The sequence below is a fragment of the Ahaetulla prasina genome, chromosome 2 (genome assembly GCF_028640845.1).
Source record: "Ahaetulla prasina isolate Xishuangbanna chromosome 2, ASM2864084v1, whole genome shotgun sequence".
NCBI classification, from domain to species: domain Eukaryota; kingdom Metazoa; phylum Chordata; class Lepidosauria; order Squamata; family Colubridae; genus Ahaetulla; species Ahaetulla prasina.
In genome coordinates this window covers 252,386,375-252,410,352 of record NC_080540.1, presented here as the reverse complement: position 1 = coordinate 252,410,352, position 23,978 = coordinate 252,386,375, and the positions used below count along the sequence as shown (strand labels likewise).

General features: G+C 35.4%; 1 protein-coding gene across 2 annotated transcripts in view; it reads right to left on the bottom strand.

Annotated features, from left to right (window-relative positions):
• Positions 1-23,978, bottom strand: part of EPB41L4A (erythrocyte membrane protein band 4.1 like 4A) — a 93,719-nt gene that overhangs the window by 11,844 nt on the left and 57,897 nt on the right. For both annotated transcript variants that reach the window (XM_058166123.1, XM_058166124.1), the window contains 10 exons: positions 23,189-23,277; positions 21,896-21,959; positions 17,105-17,196; positions 15,515-15,592; positions 11,966-12,087; positions 7,882-7,972; positions 6,375-6,458; positions 3,809-3,919; positions 2,646-2,723; positions 989-1,108 (listed from right to left, as the gene is read on the bottom strand). In XM_058166123.1, the coding sequence (XP_058022106.1) occupies positions 989-1,108; positions 2,646-2,723; positions 3,809-3,919; positions 6,375-6,458; positions 7,882-7,972; positions 11,966-12,087; positions 15,515-15,592; positions 17,105-17,196; positions 21,896-21,959; positions 23,189-23,277 (929 nt within the window). The remainder of the gene's footprint in view (positions 1-988; positions 1,109-2,645; positions 2,724-3,808; positions 3,920-6,374; positions 6,459-7,881; positions 7,973-11,965; positions 12,088-15,514; positions 15,593-17,104; positions 17,197-21,895; positions 21,960-23,188; positions 23,278-23,978) is intronic.

Genomic DNA, 23,978 nt, shown 5'->3' with positions numbered 1-23,978 from the left:
GGCACTTCCATTCTGCTTATAGTTGAATGGAAAGAATCTTGTCCAACATACTGTTTCAAGTGGAAGCTGTAACACAGAGAAGGCCAACCAAGACATAGCAAGAATTCTGCTGGATCATACTAAGGGCTTGTCTATCCCAGAATTTGAATCATATAATGGTAACTAGATGCACTCAGAAAGCTCACAAACAACAAACAAGTGGATAAAAAAGGCAGTTTGTGAAGGCTGGATACATTCCACTCATCCTTGCATTACTAAAAGGAACAAATTGGCTATTTAACAGAAGAAACACCAAAACGTATGTTTTTGCTTGGAAGAACTAGGTTTCATTGTAAAACAAAATCAGAAAACAATTCCAGGAAATATGACCATAGAGAAGGCATTAGTGATCCATGTTTTGCATAATATGAGAAATGATACATTTTTAAAGATTTTCTTTAGAAAAATAAAAATCTTATTTTTTACAGTACCTAGTGACCTGAGTCTTCTGATAAGCCAAAATGAGTGATAAGCATTTGAAGTAATAACATATTTACATTTCAGGTGAAAATGTTATGACATTGTAGGTGTATACTATGGTTGTCTCTCTTTGCTAGCTGCAATCTGTTGGGACTTTCTTTTTAACTTAAAGCAGCTATATGTTATTCTGCGTAATACAGTTGCTACATCAGAAATTCAAGCTTTCTTGAGGTGGAGAAGCGAAACAACATTTTAGCAGGTGGAAATACAGAATGGCTAATCCAAATCATGGAGAGGTATCTGATACACCAAAACGTCCATTAAACTGCAAACTATATCATTTTGCAGCAATTCATTTCATTTTCATAAGGGTGTCACTACATCTGGCTTTCAAAAGCTTGTTAATAATGTTCAAGTTGACCACAAGAGGGAGTCTTTCCTATTGTATTTAACTAACAAGTAAAAATGATGTTAAATAAGGGTAAGTTTTATCATTTTAGATGCCCAAAAAGTTTAGCATTCAACATACGATCGTGATCTGTGCCTGGAACGTCGATAGGTGGGTTCAGTTTGGTTTTTTTCCTTTTGTCGCCTCAGCACTGCTTCCCATTGAGGAGCTGAATCAACCATGTCATTCTCTTGTCGTAACCTTTACAAACATTAACATAATGATAACAATTAGAAATTATGAGACTTGCAATTCAACAGAAGTGAAAAGCGTCAGATTGGGAAGATAAGCAGATGAGATAATCAGATCAGACCTTAATATTCTGGAAATTTAATCTTGAAGACAGATACCTGTTCTATTTCATGATATAATTTACGTAATGCTCATCACTTGACATTCTTGCTTCTGGTTTAATGCTATTTTGAGAAATTGAGCATTTATTCACAAACTGAATGCTAAAAGTAACAATGCCGTAAGATGACTGATTCTAGTAGCTAGAGGTTTAAGAAAAATAAATGTACTACTCTAATGAACCAGGCAGCACATTTAATTATATTTATTTACAAAACAAATATCTGCTTCAATCACAGACTCAAAGTGGCTTACAACCAGTGCAATAAAATAACCCCAGTAAAATAATAACCAATACCTATCAAACCAGAAACCAGTTATTCATTTTTTAAAAAGGTAACAAATAAAAACTAACTTGGATGTAACAATAACATTCATCCCCAAAAGTCTCTGCAGAACAGCAGTATTTTAACTGCCCTTTCTGATTTTAAATGAATAGAAAAGGAGAGAAAAATCCAAACAGAAAAACCCAACACACAATGCTTGTTTGTTTGTTGTCATGTTGTGACAAACCTAAACCCAATTCAATCTTAATAGTCAGGCATAGCCATATCAAATCTATATCTCTCAGATTGATTTTTCAAATGATCCAACACTTCCTTGATGAAAACCATTGATGAAATCAATTAATAGACACGTGGTCAGGTCGTCTAAGACAGGGGTCTCCAACCTTGATCCCTTGAAGACTTGTGGACAGCAAAGTTGGCTGAGGAACTCTGGGAATTGAAGTCCACAAGTCTTAAAGGGACCAAGGTTGGAGACCCCTGGTCTAAAATACTGATTGTTCAGTTTGAATTCCTTCATCAGGAATTACCCTTCTCCTACTCAAAGTGTTCTCTGGATTTTGTCTCCAAATTGCATGCAAGGAATCAATCATCATATTAGATTACTTCCCTGCATTGGTAAAACATTCTTAAAGATTCAGGTTTTATTAAATATAAAATAGCTACCAACATTTCTGGTTGTTTTAAAAAAACAACTGATTGCTTTTGATTTCTTTTTGTTTAGTTCTTTAATACATGAAATCACCTGGAGCCTGGACAGATTAAATCCCTTTGCCTTGCCTGAGCAAGTTGCAAACTGCTTTAATCTCTGCGTTTTAAATGAAGAAAAAGACATTTTTTTTCTCCAAAGATGAACATAACCATAATGCTCATGGGGAATATTCAGATTTTAAATTACTCATAATTCTAGACTGCTTCCAATATGTAACAAAAGGGAGTTAGGGAACCTCCCCTATTTATAGAAGAAGAAATTTCCCCAATTTTTTCAAATGAAAATTAACCAGCCAAGAAAATGTCATTCATAAAAGCAGTATTTACACGATAATCTGTAAATTAAGTATAATATGCATTTGATTCAACATTTGTGCATAATTTTTCATCACCTATGTCTCTTCTTCCTATGTTCTCTATTAGAATTTTCTGATTCACTACCACTGCTGGTATTGCAACGAGATCTTGATCTATAATGGAGAAAAACATAATGACACTGGCAAAAAATAAAACATAGGAGTATTCTATACATCCAATTTTATATGATTGCACTCCTCACAAAGGTGTCATACAACAAAAGCAACAATTAAAAAAATATAAAACCACCTAACTAAGAAAACATAAATAAGAACAAGATTGCAAGATGGTTATATGTGGTGCCGCCAATGTGTGAGTTCCCTATTGCCAGGGAATTCCCAGCCTTGGGAATTCCGGAAGGCTGTAGGGGCCAAGCTCACTTCAGTGAGGATGATATTCTAGTGGGAGGGTGCCATGGCAGAAAAGGCTTGTCTTCCATCAGGTGGAACCCCTTAGCAGACAGTATCTGCAACATGCCCCTGCTGCCAAATCTGAGGGGATGAGTTGATGTAATTGGGGAGAAATAGTCCCTCAAATAAATGGCACCTTGAATTGTAGCCAGAAACAAACCAATAGCCAGTGCAACTCCCAAGACAGAAATGCAAAATGTGACCTCCTAGAGCAGGGATCTCCAATCTTGGCAACTTTAAGCCTGGCGGACTTCAACTCCCAGAATCCCCCAGCCAGCAAAGCTGGCTGGGGAATTCTGGGAGTTTAAGTCCCCCAGGCTTAAAGTTGTCAAGGCTGGAGACCCCAGTCCTAGAGCACACATAACTGTCTGCCTCACTGCGCTGTTCACCAGCTGAAGCTTCTGTATACCCTTCAAGGGCAGCCCTATGTAGAATGCATAATTATGTCAAATTTATATATTTGGAAAAGGAAACAACCAGGTTTCCCTACGAAGCAATAACAATTATTCTTATTACTAATTCACTTTCAGTATTATTAATGTTGAATTATCCTGGGTACCAAAAGTGTTTACAGATGCACAAATTAGATGACTTGGAAAACTTCCATTCACCTTGTTAGCAAACATAGTTGATGACAGTCAAAGAGAAAAAAAAACAAAAAACCAAAATAGACATAAAGAAACCCTAAATTTGCATTAGGAAGGAAATAGAAAGGAAACATAAATAACAAACAGCAGAGTTAAAGAAGCGTGTACAGCAGTCACAGAAAATTTAGGGTTAGATCCTACCTTCTTCTGAAAGGCTGCACAGGCTCATTTTCACTTCCGCCTGAAGGATGCCGTCGTGAATGAGGAAACTTTGGTGATCTAGTTCGGTCACTGGGAGAATTATAAAGCCCACTAGGATCAAAGAAGAATAAAAAAACATATGTAATTTTACAGTGGCTTGGAAATTTACAGCTTTACAATAGTCCTCAACTCATAACCAGTTACTATTTAGTTATGATGGACTTGAAAAAAAATATTTACGGATCTATTATTGAAGTTATGATTGCCGCACTACCTCTGTGGTCATGCAAATAACATTTTGGGTGCTTGGCAATCAGCTCACGTTTACGACCAGTTGCAGCATCCCAGGATCATGTGACTATATTTTGCTACCTCTTTGCCATTTTCCAACAAAAAAATATTTATTGCATAAGATGGATTTGGACTTATGACCACGTGACCCGCTTAACAACCACAGGATTTGCTTAGCTACTGTCATAAAAATGGGTGTAAAATTGAGTCTGATCACATGGTGACTCAACTTCCAACCAAAATTCTGGGTTCAGTTCTGGTTATAAGTTGAGGATTATCTGTAATTTTATTTTACAGTTACTTTATTGCCTTACACACTGTAAGCCGCCCTGAGTCTTCGGAGAAGGGCGGGATATAAATGTAAATAAATTTTTTAAAAAAACTTTATGGACAGAAAATATTGGTATTTTCCATCCTAACAAATACACTTTTTAAAAAATGCACAGTCAAGTTGAAGATGGTGATTCTACTACTTTGGGAAAATGAATACACTGCACTGAACTTTTCCCCAAATATATTTATGCAGGGAGCTTTGAAGACAGAACATTAAAAATATTTACAAATTTACAGAACATGATAGAAGATACCATATTTCTTCATTAAGAATAGCATTGTATTGCAAGATTTCCTTATAATACTAGGAAAAGACTCACTATTCCTGACCAGCTATGCAGAGATAACAGGCTTAACAATTTGCAGTTCTTACAGTTAAGTTTTCATTAGAGCAATTTCCCATAATTATTAATGGTAACAGGGTAAGAAAAAATTGCAATTAGCAAACAGATTTGTGAAATAATATTTGAGAAAGACCCCTTGGAATGTATTTTTCCAATGCCATGCTGAAGATTTTAAGAATAAGCACTGTTTGTCTCCGCCAAACAAAACTGTAAACATTAATAATTCCTGAATTTTAACCAATGTCTTTATTTCACAGACAGAAATGTTGGTCTTTTGTCAACATGCAGTATCTATGAAACTGATTTCTTCAGAGTCCATACCTGCATTAAGTCAACTGAAAGCTGTAAAATAGTTGCCCAAGCTTTCTTTGCACATCCATATAGAGGTGATGGAAAGAATCGAAGAGTGAAAAAGAAACCCTTCTGCAACCATTTACCCACATTTTGTAGAGAATCTCACATATAAATGAAAGGAATTATAACTGGCTTAGGCTTTCCATCTCCTTTGGTCTTCCTTTAACCTTTTGCCCCAGAAAAGTCAGTATGTTTTCACACTCTTAACCTTTGGAAATAGCAACAACTGGTAAGGAAGTACAGCTACTTCTCTTGAGGATGGGGTCTAGCTACCGTATATAGTAAACCCATTTCAAATCTCCATATCAGGTCTTAGCTAGTGATAAAAAAAGGCACCAATTTTAAGACACTAGAAATATGACAGTCTTTTTCCCAACCTGTGGCTCTTATTAAATAGTAAGGCCCCACTATCATTCAGAAAACTTTTTTTTGCTTACCATAACCTCTCTTTTCTATTGTGTCATCAACATTTAACTAACATGCTTTTGGATATAACACTAAGCCAAGACTTTTTAACACAGACTGTGAATGTTTTAAGAAACTAAGTTTATAATAATCATCATTTGTTATAAAATGTGGCTTGTTTTTGCCCTGCCGATGTGTAGATGGCATTCCAAACGTTCTTAGTCACAGGCACTTCTTTGCACAAGCTAAGTAAGCTTTTTTTAAAAAATCAAAACAAATTGCAGATCCAGCAGTAAAAATTACCATAAATAATTTATTTTAGTCGTCTTTTATTCTCTTCAAAGTGTATTATTTTACACTCTGAGGGTGCAACCATCAGGAAATCCTATTTAAAACAATATTTACTGAGATTTTGTAAGGACATTGTCCCACCCCACACATCCCTTTTCTCTTTGCAAACGATATAAGCACTCTGGTATGGAAGGAACTCTAGATAAAGGAGGAGTTGCATTACTAAAGATTCATTACCAGGAAGAATGCCAGCATTTATTGTTTGGGGAAATTCAAGAATTTGAATCTGAGAAGTTGGATAATGCAGAATCAAGGAAAAAGTGGTTTTGTTTCTAGGTTCAGAAACAATGGACTGAAGCAAATCAGGACCTGTCAACTAATGTAAAGCAATGCCTTCAGTTTGTATTTAGTATAGGTTCAGATTAACATTAATCTAAACAATCAACATTAATCTAAGCAGATTTTGAGTTAGCATTATAGCGCAAAGATGCCTGCAAATTCATTGCGTCTAACACGATGTGTATACTTTGTTCAAAGCACAAACTTACCTTTGAGGACAGTTTTCTTCCCATGGTGCACTGGTTTTACTTCTTTGGGTTTCTGGGCTGCTTTCATTTCTTGACTTTTTAAAACTGGTAAGCATAAAAAAAAATAATTTAGAACTATCAACCTGTGGAAATAAGCATAAATCTTACATCAAAAGCTTAGATATTTATTTCTAGGGAAATTTCATAATGAAGAACTTTTGCCATAATTATGTTGGGGACTGCTCAAGTGTAGATATTGTTCAAGTTGAAATGACTGCTGAAATGATACAAAATACTATCTGTGCTTTTTATAGTATACATCAAGTAAAGCAGAACATTCCACGCAAACTATGCATTCTATATGTAAGTTTTTAATATGTTTAAATCATTTTTGCAAACTTTGTCAGTGTATTTTTTTTTAGGATTTTGATAATGTTGTGAGATAGATTAGATGAGCAGTTATTCTCTTCCACACAATAAGATACATAAATATAATCCAATCTAGACAATTGTCAGTGTCAGAACGAAAGCTAGGCATCTGCACTATATATGTGCATCCATATATAGATAGGCAGAAACAGTAAAGAACTGGCCAGAGTAGCTTTCTTTTTTCTGTAGTATAAGTCTCTATTACAGAGACTACCACAGCAGTGTGTTTCCTACTTGTAATCTCCACAATCAGTCCAGAAGGATGATCAATGGTCTTGAAGGTTGCTGAGAGAACTAAGATAGCTGCACCACCATTAATCTGTCAGATGTCATTTAAGTGAAATCAATGCTGTCTCCATACTATCCAGCCTAAACCCTAACTGGAAGGGGTTCAGATAATCTACTTCTTCTAAGATCTCTGAAGATGCAAGCAGACAACTTTCTCAACAATCTTCATTGAAAAGGGAAGAAGGTTGGAGACTGGCAAACTTTGTCCAACACTGCTGGGTCTTAGTCATTGTTTCATGAAGAGGGGCGTATCTCCCCCCTCTTCAAGGAAGACTGAATCTCCTGGACTCTTTCCCCATCATAACTTGACTATTTCTATCTTCTATCTGTCTTTTTCCAATATCTAATGAAGGCTTTTCTACTTCTCATATAGTTTTGCCCATTTCCTGAAAGCAAACATAAACTCTCATTCTTGCTCTTACATTCTTGCACCACAATATTGTATATCATAGTGAAAGCCCCAAACCTCCCACAGATTTTCTAAATCCAAACAACCTATATGTTAAACATCTACCGTATTTTTCAGAATATAAGACAGACTTTTCCCCACCTAAAAGAGGGTGAAAATTTGGGTGCATTTTATACACTGAATGTAGCCCCGCCCACCCACTGCCCCCCACCTTTTTAGAGCTTTAGAACTGAGAGGCTCTCAAGCAGAATTTTTTTTTCTTATTTTCCTCCTCCCAAAATAAATTACACTCCGCAGCATCTTATACTCCGAAAAATATGGTAGTTCATTCTTCTTAAAAAGAGATCAATAGGTCATTGTTTTAGCTTCAGATTGCCAATTTTTCACTTCTTTTATCAATACCTTTTAATTGGTGATGGAGCAATAATTTTGGCTCTTCCTTCATTTTCCCCAGATTCTTTGTATGTAATAACCTGGCTTGTGCAATGTGTCCCTATAATGAACAAAGAAAACATCTAATGTTAGAAATTGTTAGCATTCTTTTGTACTTTGGGGGTACACCTTTTTCTATATATTTTCATTTAATTATATTCTCAATCTCTTAAAATCACAACTGTCACATATTTGTTATGCAATTATCTCAAATTAGCCAGCATGATGGTTTTTCAATTAAAACTGAAACTACTGATATTTCAAAAATACCAGGAAAGATAGCCTTTTTTCTCCTACATAATGTTTCAATTTAAAAAAAACTAAAATATTAAATATTAATGTAACATAATTTTTCATTTTTCACATAAGAAGCAATATTTCCAATAGGAAAGTAGCATTTATAAACTAAGCACTTCAGCCCATTATAACCAAAGGGATTGGGAATAGGAAAAAATAACAATACTAACTAAATATGCAAATATTTGAAGTAGATTTTTTTTAAAAGGTATTTGAACACTATGTAGAAGGTTTTTCAAGCGTATAATGTTGCATGCTCCTTAAAGTTTAGCACATGGTGTTAAAGACCTTGTTTTACCCCTACAAATAGTCAATACTCTTGTGAATATTGTAATTCACAAGATACAGCTATACTGTATAATGAAAAGGGGTAAGCTATATGTTGTTAACAGCATTAAAACATACTATAACAATGAATCTATCACACAAAATCTCACTACGGTACAGCTTAAGATATTTGGAGGGTATCAGGTTGCCTTCATTTTCGGATCATTAAGAAAAAAATACTTCACTTGATACAGTTTCAAAAAGTCATTTAGTAAATATCCAAAGTCATTTCAAAGAGGCATGCATATAAAAAAGTTGCACATGAATATCCAGAAAGGTAGAAAATATATATGTCAGGATAATAAATTTAGTAGATTAATTAATCAAGTGATTAATTACTAAAAACCCCATAGTTACTGAAGCTATTATCAGATGGAGGGGCAATAGAAAAAGAGTCCACTGGATTTGGGCAGCAAACAAATTTAAATAAATAAATCGAAGTATTAACACAAACAATCCAAAATTTGCATAAGAACTTAAATCTCCAAAGCTATCAAATTTAAAACTAGAAATCAACAAACTCCAAAACCAGAAAGGGCTATGTTACTATATCACCTAAGCCACAGTTTATTTAATTGGCTGTATTTGTACAATATGCTCAGCTAAAATGAAATAAATGGATTTAGCCCAATCTGAAAACCCACACGATTATTGATTGGGAAAGAAATGTGTGATGGAGGAAGATGTATTCTTTTTACATACTGATCTCCGATACAAGCAGCATATGCTATATTTTATATAAATCCCATTTGTTTTCTTAAAACTTGATTTTTAAAAACTTTAATGTTGCTTAATAAAAGAAATACTTATTCCTACTAGCCCAGGTATTTACAATATGCTCAAAACAGTGACTTTGGAACAGCCAACCAGTTGGCCAGATTACTTGAGAAGGTTTCTTTCCCCCTCCCTTTTCGATGCTGACAGAATTCCATTTTGTTGCTAAATTTTTCTGCATGTAGCCCAGTATGTAACCTCTTCAGTAATATAGTTAAATATTATATTTACATTTAAAAATATAGTATTACCAGCTATTAAAATACAGATATTATCACACAAATGAAAAAAGCTGCATCTAAATAATGGCCGCTGTTGAGGTAGCGCTGGGGCTGAAGGAGAGGCCTGGGTGGCGGGGGGAGTGGCAGCTGGCTGAGACTGCTGAAAGCCCTGAGCCTCTAGTTCATTCCCAGTTCCTGCCAAAAAGTACCATTGTGCAGGGTGGCCAAAAGGGAATATAGATTGGGGAAGGAGGGGGGGGGAGAGAGATAGGTGAGTGGATGAGTTACACTTTTTCTGTGTTTATAAGTGCAGGCAAGCTGCCAAATAGCCAAATTTTTATCATGTAACTATGGGGGTATGCTGTAATCCAATTACATTTGAGCATGGTCGATACATCCATTTTTGCAGCAGCAACATAATTTCAAACAGTCTCTGAACAAATCATTATTAAATTGAGGAATTTGCTAACAAGTAAAGGGACACTCGCTTGGTGTTATCAAATGTATTGATACAAAGTGAAAATGGCAGTTAACAAGTTTCTGAAAATGACAAGAAAAGGAAGTATGCAGACTTAAAAGTCCTTTCAAAAGCCACAGCTCTTGTAAGCAATCTCAAGTGCTCTCCTTATCTGGAGAGGTTTGAAGAGCTTATCTAATGGCCTGCTCTTCATACAGCAGTCCTCAGTTATGCTTTTCACAGAACTATCTTAAATCTACCTTTTCTTCCTCCAGAAATCCTACAGACTTATATCCCACACAATTTTTTCTCTCTCTTAAGTTTCTTTTTATCGACCTGGGTTTTAGGAAGTTAATCTTCCTGTAAAATGGGATTTACACTTTATTTACAAGCTCATACTGAATAAAATTGTAAATGGTAATAATTTCATTAGGTACATATTAGAATCAGGCATATTAAAAATTCTGTTCAGACAATATATTTGACTTTATTCCACAGAAAAGGAAACTAAATATTTTAAAAACTGCATATATTATGTTATTTTAGCTTGAGGTCTTTAAATAATATCACTAATTTCGTTTTTTAAAAAAACTAAAAGAATTATGTAGTGTTGGGCTAGACAAATTTTTGCCCTCTAGACATAGCTAAATTCCAACTTTCCAAAAGCTCAGCTAGCTGAACCATTCATTAGAGGTGAGGCAAGTTACAGTCAATCAACTGGAGTAGCTCTACAGACAGAATTCAGTTTTAATTTTATAATTTTAGCAAACTATTAAAAAAATACACTCAATGGCAAAACAATTAAATTGATTCATTTTTTATTGGTCAAAGACAAACATTGTTTTATTAAGTATGCAACTAAAAAAAGGTAAATGAGACATAGATAAAGAAGAGACCCTATTTTCTTTACAGCTTGATAAATGCAAAGTATTAGAAAAAAAGAGCCCTTCCAGAAATCATTCAAAAATACAAGATTCTTTTCTCAGTTCCACATACCATAAGATTTGCAAAAAATATTGTTCCAGTTATTTATGTAAATACTTGTGGTTTAATTGTAAATGGCTACAATTTATAAATTGCATGCTAAGAAATTGGAAAGGCTCCAATTGGATATGATTTATTTTAAACAATTAAATACAAAGCAGCCAATATAAATAAGGATTATATTACAAGACTGAGAATTTCTTGTCAAAGCTCTATCAACAACTGAAGTTTTACAAAGAATTGAATGGCATATATATCCTAGACGGAAAACAGAATTAGCCTTATTGTACTACTTTTAAAACATCCAACACATTAATAAAATAAATTTACACAATTAATTTGATATACATCTTTGCATTATGGAAGATGTGTCTAATTCCCCATACTATGAAGATGGTTTAGATTTATGTCACAAGTGACATTTTAAAATATTTTCATATTTTACAAATTTGCAGCAATCTGGAAATCTAGTTTATAAGAGAAGGCCTGTGATTTAGACAAATGTGAGGCTGATATTGTTTCAATATACAAAAATAGTGAATAGGTCTGACTGGTTCAGTAGGCACTATTTATGACCAATGAAGCCCATATTGGCTTCAATATGTCAATCTCAGTGTGATGATCTTTTTGGTTTCCCATCTGGTAGCTTTCATTATGCCACAATATAAAGTATAAGATATATTTTGATTCAAAGGGCCACCGATTGCTTGGACCAACTTTGATCTGACCATAACAATAACTCAGCACTAGAGAAGGAGAGTTTAGTAGCCTCTATGCTATTGCTAAATCCAGAAGCATTCATTCAGAAATGTCTACAAATTTCATGTGCTGAAAATGCAGCATGATTTGAATAAGAATTAGCATAGATTTCAGAAAGTCAATTATTTCTAATTATATATTTGATCCAACAAGATTTATTTTATTTCTTAGCTTTTCCTCTGTACCCGCCCTTTGCTGAGTTTCTAACTCAAACAAGAGCTCTAACATTTCTTACCAAACTGTTGCACTTTTGGTGTTCTTTTTGGATATGTCTTACTACGACTTCTTTCAATTGTTTGGTTGGGTCGAGGAAGCTGGACAGAAATATCTTTATACATCTGCAAAGCTGTCTTCCCACTAGAAAATGCAACAAATATTATATGATAAGTTAACTGGAAATTACAAAGTAAAGCATTGCAATTTATCCCTTTTAGGGAAGACGAGGATTTTAAAAGCTCAAGTATCAGTAAGAGCTAAACCAATAAAACAAAAAATATCCCCAACTGGCCTGCCATTATATGGCTTTCTGTTACTCTTACGGTTTCCCAATTTGACATAAAGCACTTCTATCTCTTTCACATTTTTACTTTATAATGTATATGGTATTGAAAAAGCACACCGATTTCATGTTATGTGCTTCTTCAGCCTTTTCTTTTTCTCAACTAGTTATGTCCATAACAACAGATTTTCAAAAGGATTTTTCTATGGAAGAGAAATAAAGTGCCCCAGAAATACATCCTGAAAAAAAACAGACAATTTCACTGAGTCTTTGCTGCTATCCCTTACCCCTAGAAATACCAGATTATTTTGTCATTGAGTTTGTATTGCCTATACATTTTGAAGAATGCAACATTTCAACTAGTATGCAGTACATCTTTCAAAACTTAACCAAACAGATTAATGGAACAAGGTGCCTATAAAGTGCCTTCAGACTAAAGTTACCATCTTCACTATAATCAATTGTCCTCCAAAAGCTGATGTGTATATCTACGAAAAGCCCTTTCATCCTAATCAATCTCTCAGGCCTAAGAAACTAATCTCAACCCAACAACAATACAATACTAATTGTATTCACTTATTTAATCCAATGTCTGATCTTCAATTTATTTGCTGATGCCACAATTGGTCACTTGGTGAAAAACCTGTCTTCAAATTCATCTAAAATATGGTATGTGACCTGAGGACCACAAGTCCTAGTGCAAGCAAGTCACTAGTATGATAAATATGATAACTATGACTGTTTCCAAGAGTAAAAACTGCTTACCTACCACCCAAGGAAATGTAGTGAATTTCATAATCAGTGCAATTTACTCTTATGGCATTCAAATCTCGTTTCTCATAGTACTTTACCCTTACTTTACCTTGCTTTCTTTTCTAGTGGTAACTATGTCTTTAGACACAACTATGTATCCACATCAACATGTTGCAAAGCAGACTGAAGCAATTACTATGTTGTTTTCTTGGCACCAATAGAAAAATGGTTTGTTGTTGCCTTCTTCCAGGATGTTTCCTTGACTTCCTACTCCAGCCTACCAAGATCAGTCAAGGTTACCTAGATACTACCTGCAGTAATTGCAGGCTTTGTGTTCTTAATAACAGGCTTTACCAGCCTGCGCTATTAATCTATTATATGTTTTCTGTTGTTGTTGTTTTTTGTCTGTGAACCGCCCTGAGTCCTTCGGGAGAAGGGCGGTATACAAATATAATAAATAATAATAATAATAATAAATAATACTGCCATCCAGCTGGGCTAAAAGATAGACAAGTGGAATATCAGCAGGTATGGTTCCCCTTCATTCCGAAAGACAAACTACTGATGCCATCCCCAGTTTCCAATCCACAATAATCAATGGGGCTGATACACTAGGATATCTACGAGAGTGTCCTAGAGATAAGTTTTCAAAGATTCAAAAATTCAGAGATCTCTCTTCAGAAATGGTGGTTTTAGAAGCTTTCTCTGTATGTCTATGATAGACTTCTGATGCCAAACAGAAAGGAAAGGGAGTATGGTGGGAGAGAAAGGGGCTCCCCTGGGACCAGAGGTGGGTGGCACATGAATTAACAACTGGTTCGCCCAGCACCAAAAATGTGAGGGCATGTGCATGCGCTTTACTTGCACATGTGGCTTGCATGCACGCATGTAGGTTAAAAAATGGGGCTAAATAGGACATCATAGCACCAGGGCGGATGGCCAGGCCCACATGCAGGTCGCAACTACCAGTTTGCCCGAACCGGCAGCTGCCAGGGACCCAAAGTTCTCTGGTCCTCTGACATGGCTCTGGAAGAACAGAAAGCTATGCCAGTAATGGAGTCATTTGTTTTCCTGCCACATGAATTAATGACATGGACCCCATTTGTAACAAAATAAAGTAATAAAAATAAAACCTGCTACCTTGCTGAAGACTTCTCTCACCTTGGATTCTCCACCTCACCCTCCAAAGGACTGCTCTGCTCATTAGCAATGTTATCTTTAACTTAAAGGCACCCTTGAATTACTCCACTTAAGTAGCAACCAAACTAACTCCCTTCCCTAGGGAACCTTATTTAAAGTCCCAATATTCCTGTTTAAGAGCTAACTGTACAATATTATTCATAATTCCATTAAAAGCTTCTATTTTTTCCTCCATTTGTTACTTTTCTTAAGAAAGTTACCAAAGAATCTACATAAAATGAATAAATCTTGTTTTAAGGGCCTAAATACAGAAATAGTCTTTTGAGTGTATGAACCACAGAAATTGAGTGAAGCTTGCCAATTTAAACCTGTGGTCTAAGATGATGTGTACAAATCAAGCATATTTTTTTTAAAAAAATCAGGCCTTTAATAGCAATCTATTAGATACTATTACCTACCAAAAACTAAATCCTGAACTTGACTAAATGGCTAATAGTCAAGAATTGTAGCTACTTCAGTACAGATTAGTGTATTCACACTAGATGCAGTGAACGGACCTCCACATTCTGCACACCCTGTATTGTATACATTAGTTCCATATACTATTACAATTAGCAAAACAAATGTCAATTATACTACCCAGATTCAAGATTTAAACTCTTAATGTAAGGAAAACGTACAAGAATTTCAGAATTCAAATGACTAACACTGCAAATACTTTACAAAGCAGTTTAGAACAAAGAGATATTCTACCGTTAACATGTGCTTTCCTCGTTATTGTTGCATATCTGATCAAATGACTTTTTCAGGTTAAACAAAACAAACTCAAGGCCTTGTCAAGCCAGATCAGGCAGAGATATAGTATGGCATACAAATATGTACTTTACTGTCCCAATTGTGATGGGGTCTAATAGTACATAAAACTTAGGCATGTACAGTATATGACAGAGTGAATACACCCCCTCACATTTTGTAAATATTGAAAAAAAATCCTTGAAGACAATAGTAACTTATTTTCATACAGTTGCTTAAAAAAAAACACCCTTCTTCAGAATATCCATGAAATTACAAGGAGTAAATCTTGACTCAAATAAGTTACCACATACCATTACAATCAACCAACAAACTATATATTTGTAAACAGAACTCTTAAAACATTAAAGCATATTGCAGCTTTACAAACTCTGCAGCTGTAATTTTAATAAAAGGCTGGAAATGAGTTCCTCAAATCCCTTTTAAAGCTGTGCTTATAATACTTGTCTCAAAAAATGGATAGAAAACCACAGCAACAATACCTAAACTTCCAGATTCCATGAACAAAAAAACAACAACATATAAATGCATCTTGAAATACAGCTTCAAGTTACAATAGTAATATTATCTTATTCTTACCTGTATCGATGTTTATAACCAAGAGATCCAAGTTTGCCAAGTTTTCTTGACAGAGAATTAGATTCATTTTCTGGCATTCTGTTTCAATTTAAAACACAGAGTACATTTGTCTTTATAGGACTAGCCATAAATAAAAGAGAATATCAATTGCACATAATCTCCTTCTCTATTACTACTGAGGGCTCATATGCTCAGAATCAGCTGTCCATCTTCTCACCAACTTCCTGTAAACTGAAGCTGGTCCGAGATACTCTACTTTGAAATTTTGATTATTTCCTCCCACCTCCCACAAGATTATTTGTGATGTGCTGGTTGCAATTGACAAACTGCAAACCTTTCTGTCCTACTGGCAGGCTCTGCACTTCCATGACCACCATTTTCACTCTGGCTACCAAAGAGACCCAGCAGCCCCCTCCATCACCTCCCAATCATAATTGAAGGTGATTTTTCACTGTATTTTTTTTTCCTTTGGGAAATGGAAATCACATAATTGTTTTTTTTTAAAGTTCATACAAATATTAATTTTTAAACTGTCACGAATTTTCACCTCGACAAAAGAAATAACAATAAGTTGTGGTTTGGATGCTGGATATTTGGTACTTTGAGAAAGGAACAAGACTGAAGAAGGGGAAATCTTCACTGGGGAAGTTTTCTGAGGGTAGCCCGAAGAAACATCAACATTTTTTTTTCTTAAGAAAATAGTCTCTTGTGCATTGCTCTTTGCTTGCCGGCACTGGCAAACCTTATTCAATTATAGGTCAGATCCATGGCAGTATATTTCCACAGATATGGCTCCTAGTTTTCTTGGGTAAAAACTGAGACCACAGTGCAGCATCCCGGTATCCATGATCGCCATTTGAGACCTTCCCAGTCAGCTTCCAACAAGCAAAGTCGATGGAAGAAGCTAGATTCACTTAATAATGTGATTCACTTAACAATCGCAATGATTCACTTAACAACTATGGCAGAAAGGTTGTAGAATTAGCCATGACTCACTTAGCAACTGCCTTGCTTAGTCATGGAACTTCTGGTCCCAATTGTGAGTGCAAGTCAAGGACTACCTGTATTTTCTTTTTGATTCATTCCTGTCTGAGGGCTAATATTCATAGAACATAGAATCGTAGGGTTGGAAGGGACCTTTGAGATCTTCTAGTCCAACTCCCTGCTTAAGTAGGAGACCCTAACCATTTGTTCTATGGTTCTACCATTTGTTCTGTGCAAGGGCTTTCCTTGGTATAGGTAAAATCTTTGCTGCCCATTTGGGTTACAAAAAATGGACCCCGGACAAGCAGGGAAAAAAAAAGATTAAGAAAAATCACCATCCCAGAGTTACTGCAATTGGAAAAATCTTGCTTGTGTAGTTGCAGACCAAAGCCAGTGGCTACTTATCTTCCATTTTTATATTTGGATCCAAACCAGTCTAATGAAATGTGCACACCTATCCTAAACACAGATAGACAAAGAAAAGAATCCAAAATATTTGATTTTTAAACTTTAGATAAGATTTAAATATATCGTCCCTAAACTACTCAGATAAACCATTTTTGCTGTCGTTCAGTAACAGATTCCTCAGAGTTTCAGCTCACTTACCTGAAGAAGGTGTGCTGTTCTACGCAGCATTTCCATAAATGCTTGCATGCAGTTTTGTTGTGTGCTTCAAAAAAGAAGGAAGTTTCATTACACTGAAATAAAAAAGATAATATTATGGGGATCACTCTGATGTAAAGGATTTGCACTTAATAACCTGAGCATGTAAGTGCTAAATACACTTTTTTATGGTTAGCCCCCTAGATCGAACACCATTTGTGATCATTGAGAACTTCACTGAAGTTATGCCTACTGATACAGTGTAGAACTTAGATCACTTTATCTTGGGAGATCAGCCATTAACTCAAGTACTATTTAAATAATTTTGAATGTTGGTAGGGCTTTTGTCTTTTTCTTTGGTTCATTAGCTGGGAACCAAATATATGCACCAGAGTTGTTTTAAATACAAATTGATTTGTAGAGCGTACCAAGATATAGATCTGACCTACAACAAAAGTAATGCTCAAATCACTGAAAGATATACAGAAATTCCTTCATAGAAAATGTAAGTGGAATGAGAACACTTTTAACAACCAAAGAAAATCTGCTATAGTTTATACAATATCTAAAACCTGAATAAAAATAATCTTACTATAACAGATTGACTTTTAAAATGAAGAAATGCTATATAACCCTATAAAGCACTAATATTTTTAAGTACACAGGATTTAACTTCCTGCAATATCCTTCTTGAATATCACCCTTCTAGCCCCACTAATAAATTATAAGATCATTGGGGTGTCTCTGAAATACTATTTGCATCCTTGACATCATATTCTAAGATACTTGAAATAGAAACTATATATACACCTTATCAAATAATAATTGACATAGTGAGAATAAAAGAATCAAGTCTCCTCTTCCAACCCAAGCATACAATTTCTTCTTTGGTATATAAAAAGATTTAAAAGATGAATTCACGTTAGAACATGAGATATTGTTTTCCTGTCAAGTCATGATATGAGAATGGTGGCAAAGCCTTTGATTGTCAAGTATACAGTAATTCCAGCATAGCAGCCAGAATGACTTTCAGTTAAAACCGCATCTGTGATGTGTTTTCTTTTAAAAATCTAGCAAACAGAAAATATTAGGAAACGAAGTTCTCATCTCCTTCAATATGGTAAGTCAAACCATACTCTGATTTGTAATTGGCTTTCCTAAAATGTGATACTCAGAACTGGAAACAATATTCTAGGTATGATATGATCAACACAAAACAGAGAAAAACAATGATTTTGTGGGTAATCTTGGCACTATATTTTTGTTGATTTCAGCCTAGGATTAGATTTTTTTTTTATTTGGAGGTGCAGGGGAGGTGCATACACTATTGGCGCAGATTCAGCTTGTGAGTCACCAAAAGATTCAGATCCTTTACACATGTACCACTGTATATTAAGGTTACACCTCTTTTATCCCTTTGATTTTTCCTAGTCAAATGAAGGACACAGTATTAAAGTTTTTCTTTGTGGAGTCTGTCTGTTGTTCCAGCTAGTCAAATTACTGTATTTTGAGACTGACAAAATAGTTGCTTAGCATTCCCTCTAGCTTTTTACTATCCACAAATTGGATAACATATTTTGTAATCCCCTATCAAAGTAACTTATAAATATGTTGAATACAGGGACCTGTAATATTCCACTCGACATCTCCTTCCATCTCAGTGTGAAGTCACTTGGTGTATAGTAACTGGGTATAACTGTTCAACCAGTTCTGTAATTATTTAAAGATAGCATAGATCAGTCCACATTTTGCCCTATTTTCTACTAGAATTTCATTGGAAAAGTATCATTAAAATCAATCCGAATAGAATTGGAAAATTGATGCAATGCAATCTGGACATTCATATCAATGTAGAAAATTGAATACATTTGGATTTTCAGATAGATACAGAAAAAATACATGTGCATATATAGAAAAGTCTGTTACATCTCTAATACGTTTTTGAATCTTTCCAAATTGATTTGGGAATTTACAATTTGATGGTTTGAATCACTCTGGAGTTTCAACTTGGAAATTTCAATTAAACTGCTGAATTATTGTAAAAACAACATTCATACAATCTACATGTTTCACACAAGATATACAGTAGGTATCTTCTAACCGCAATGTTGAGAGACCTGATCATTCAGCAGCATTCCTTTAACATGTTCCTTTTGCAAAAGGAGAAATGAAAAACAGGACCATTCCACTGAAAAATCAGAGGAAAGAAACAGCTCAATGGATCTGCTCCCTCTCTCAGGGAAACAGCAGAGAGAAAAACTACTGCATTTTTTAACAAGTATATATTACACACAGTCTCTCCAACTAATTTCACCTTACACTTCAATAGGTAATTTATCAACAGCACATGTATGATTGTTACTTTCTACCCCTCAGGCCTGAATTTTAGACAGTCCATCTACCCAAACATGTTTCAGCAGGTATCAGTACCTGATTGATCTTGTTGGAAGATAAGTTGGAAGCTAACAAGAATGAACCTGGTAAATATTTGACTGAGAGACTAACAGAGCTGCATGCTAGATTGAGAAGCTGAATAAATGTCCTGGAAGAAAGTCATTGTAAAACACTTCTATACCATGTAGTCCATAAAGCTACAAAGACATCAGAAATCAGGTGTTTATTGATTCACTTTGACACAGACCCTCCTAAACTTTATGTTATTTGTTGGGTAAATTTGCTTTGTTTGTGATCCATTTCATCCTCAGATTGGAGATCTTGGAAGAATAAGAGTTAAATTTCTGATCTCGAGTTATTATTGCCAAGCAGTTTGCTCTATTCATTTTGCAGTCACCAAAAATGGATACTATCTCTCTGCCATTTAAAAAAAGACTCAAATCATCACTCCAGCTAACTTTTCTACTGTATATAGAATGTTTCCAATACCAACAAGTTTTGGGCAAAGTCTGTCCCTATCTCTTTGTTTCTTCATTACTGAATTACTGTGATGGCCAGTATACAATCCCAGTTGTAGTACAAAAATACAATTTCATCATTTAATTAAAATAAGAATGGTTTTAATCAGGATCCTGATTAAATATTACTAAAGTCAAGTCATATACAGGCACATTTTTTTTCCTTTTAGTGACCCTGCAATCCCTTGCATTGGGGGGAAGTTGGGCAACTGAATGGAGCTGAGCATTTACTGGTTGAGTGCCCTTGCCGATTCCTATGTGGAGTTCACAGTAGATATTTCCTCTTTGTGCCCAGATAGAGAATTATATGTTGCTAACTAGGATCGAACTCACAGCCTCCTGATTGTGAGATGAGAGCTTCACCTATAGGCCACCATGCCGTTCATACAGGCACATTTATTACATGCATACATTATACACTAGCTGCTTTACTTTCATGTGGCCTCATTTATGTAGATATTAGAGGCAGTGCAAAGATTCTACTATAATAGTTGTGTTAGAATTACAACTCTTCTTCTTCCAAGTATTTTTCTACAAGTTCAGGGTCCATTTTTGGATCAACCAAAAGTAGAGCATCTACTTGTGACTGGAACTGATTGATTGGCTTGTCACCCATGCATGATTTTATGGGTTACAGAGAGTGACTGCCTAAAGTCACCCACTGAGCTTTTGTGCTTAAGGCGAGACTGGAAATCAATATCCTGATTGATTTCTAGACTGGATTTCTAGAAAGGTTTCTAGACTGATGCCTTAAATCAGTAGAGCAAATGGGCTCTCTTGTGTTGGAATTATAACTGCCAGCCATGATCCGGAGAGTATCATGTCAGGGAATGCTACATTATAAGAACTTTAAAAGTCCCACCTCAAATGTAAGAGGTAGACAAAAGAGCAGTAGCTGAGGTATTACTAATTATTTTCTACAATTTTCCCATTAATAATAATAAAGTTATGATGGTACTGAAAAAGGAGACTTACTTGTCCTTGAAGTTCTGGCCATCACAGAACTACTGCAGTCACATTATCACAATCTGGGTACTTGGCAATTGGCTTGTGATATCCCATGGTCATGTGATCACTATTTACAACTTTCCCTGCTAACTTTCCACAAGCAAAATCAATGGGGAAGCTGACAGGGAAAGTCATAAATCGCTTGCACAATCCTCTGCCTGGAAATACCCACTCCTGAACCTACCACACTGGAACTATTCCTTGCACGCCCTCCCCTGCCCAACCACTACGGCCTTCCACAATTCCATGTCTTGCAGGCCACTCACATAACCTTCCGTAACTGGCAACAGCCATCCCTGGCCCCATACCTTACATGGCTGCCTACTTGGGAGCTGCCTGGGACTCATTTAACAATGTGTGATTTCCATTGTTAAGTAGTGATGTGATGTCATGCTTTATGACCATATTGCTTGGTGATGGAAATTCTTACTTCAGTTACCATCCTTATCTGACTACTTATAGTTGTCTACAACAGGGATCTCCAACCTTGGCAACTTTAAGCCTGAAGGACCAACTCCCAGAATTCCCTAGTCAGCAAAGCTGGCTGGGGAATTCTGGGAGTTGAAGTCCTCCAGGCTTAAAGTTGCCAAGGTTGGAGACCCCTGGTCTACAGAACTTTGCAGATTTACCCATAAATCTCACAATTATTAATTATATTCTGAAATTATTGGATCTATAACTTACCTTTATTTTGTACTACTCAAGTTAGTGTAAATATTCCTGCCTTCTATTTTCCTCACAACACTTAAACTGTGAAGTGTATTGGTCCAGCCCACAATCACGCAGCCAGCTTATTAATGCCTTTTATTGTTTTCACACTTTTTACAGGGTTGCATAATACACTTAATTTAAAATTATAAAAATATAAACTTACATCTTTTCCCAAAACTCTAAGTTCAAAGTGAGCTTCTTTGAAGTGGACCCTGGTAATTCTAGGCCTAAAATGTTTTTTTAAAAAGAAAAAAAACACATAAAGATAGAAATGAATTTAATCAGGAAATATTAAAAGAATCGCTCTAACTATAAAAAGTTAATACAGTAGCCATTCTTTACTTCCTTAGAAACATATAAGTATATCTATACCAATTCTCTATAATAGATAGATCCGAAATTAATTCTAAATTGGAAATAAGCATTCCATAACCTACCATGATCCTAAAATGTATTTTCCCCCAGCTGTTTTATTGCAGTAGAAAATGCAAGTACCGTATATACTCGAGTATAAGCCGAGTTTTTCAGCACATTTTTTGTGCTGAAAAACGTCCCCTCGGCTTATACTCGGGTCTATACGGCTTATACTCGAGTTTTTTTTTTTTTTAAGCCCCTCGGCTTATACTCGAGTATATACGGCTTATACTCGAGTTTTTTTTTTTTTCTTTTTTTCACATTTTACCGGACGGAAGCCCTGCCGGTGCAGTGAGAGGGCGGGGCGGGGGAGCCGCCAGCCTTCTCAGCTGAGGGAGGGAGGGTTTCCCCAACCGGTAGGTGCCTCATTTCCCACCCTCGGCTTATACTCGAGTCCCCAGTTTACCCCAGTTTTTGGGGTAAAATTGGGGACCTCGGCTTATACTCGGATCGGCTTATATTCGAGTATATACGGTAATATAGATGCAGATAATAATTGAATATAGTGGTGTGTATGCAGAGATTAGAATCTGTTAACACTGTACCAATAGAAGAGAGTATTTGTAGCATAGGGTTGAATTGTGGGATCTCACAGTCATATGACCACAATTTATGACTTTTTGCCAATAACCATCTTTTATTTCCAGTTTTTCCAAAAATGCCATAGAGCAACCATGGGTTTGCTTAACAACTGATTCACTTAATGACCAAGCGATTCACTCAACTACCGTAAGAAAAGGTTGTAAAATCAGGTTGGACACGTGATCACATGCTTTATATCATCACAACTTACGACCATAATGAGCAAGCTCTATTATGGTTATAAACAGAGGACTATGTATGTAGTTATCAAAGCATACATGGGTGTAATCACGCAATCATCAGGACCTACATCTCAATCAAAGAGACTTTTTTCTTTACCAATTTAAGGAAAAATATTTACGGTACTTGGAAGATTGAATAGATGGAAAAGAAGGAACTAAGTTTGCATATCTATTGTTGCTTACCATCCATTTTGATATGGGCTATAGATTTTACTTACCAAAAATACTTTCCTACTTGCTTTTTATTCTTATAAACAACTACTCCTATAGGCTTAAGTCCCAGAAAATACTCAGATTTGTTTTCACCCTGGAAAAAAATGTTAAATTAAGTTAAATTGTATTTGTTAATGTGATACTTTTTTCAAAAGAAAAATGTGTTTTATATAGATCACTGTGTAGAGATAAAGAATAACATTTTCTAAGCTGGTTCCATTATAATAGTTGCAAAAAAAATATCCATTGTCACTATTAAATAAGCTTCCACTCTCTCCACTTAAGTCTGAGCCTACTAATTATCTATTATTTCCTGTTATTTTGAACTTCTTAAGGACTTTACTCAGAAGATTCTGTGTTACTTTTGTAATTTCTTGCCTGAACATATCTGTTGCATGTATATACCTTTTATCTTCTAAAGACACTTAGAATAAATCCCTCAGATTTGTAATCTTATACTTTTTATAATAGTTATTTGCCTTTTGTACAGCAACGCAACCACAATCTTTAAGGGAAAGTTCCATAATCCATGCTTATCTCAAATATGAATTTTCAAAGATTTAACTTTTGTCTTTAAAAAAAAGGATCTTGTTCCAGAGTAACAGAATTACTGCTTTGCAACAGGTAATCAAGGATTGTTGACTCTGTCCAGGATCCAGAGAATTATATAGTACAATCTACAAACCTAATAGGCTCAGCCTCTTGAACATCTTCTAAACCAGGGGTCTCCAACCTTGGTCCCTTTAAGACTTGTGTATCTTGCGTAGCTTCTTTTCCAAAAACACCACACTACTA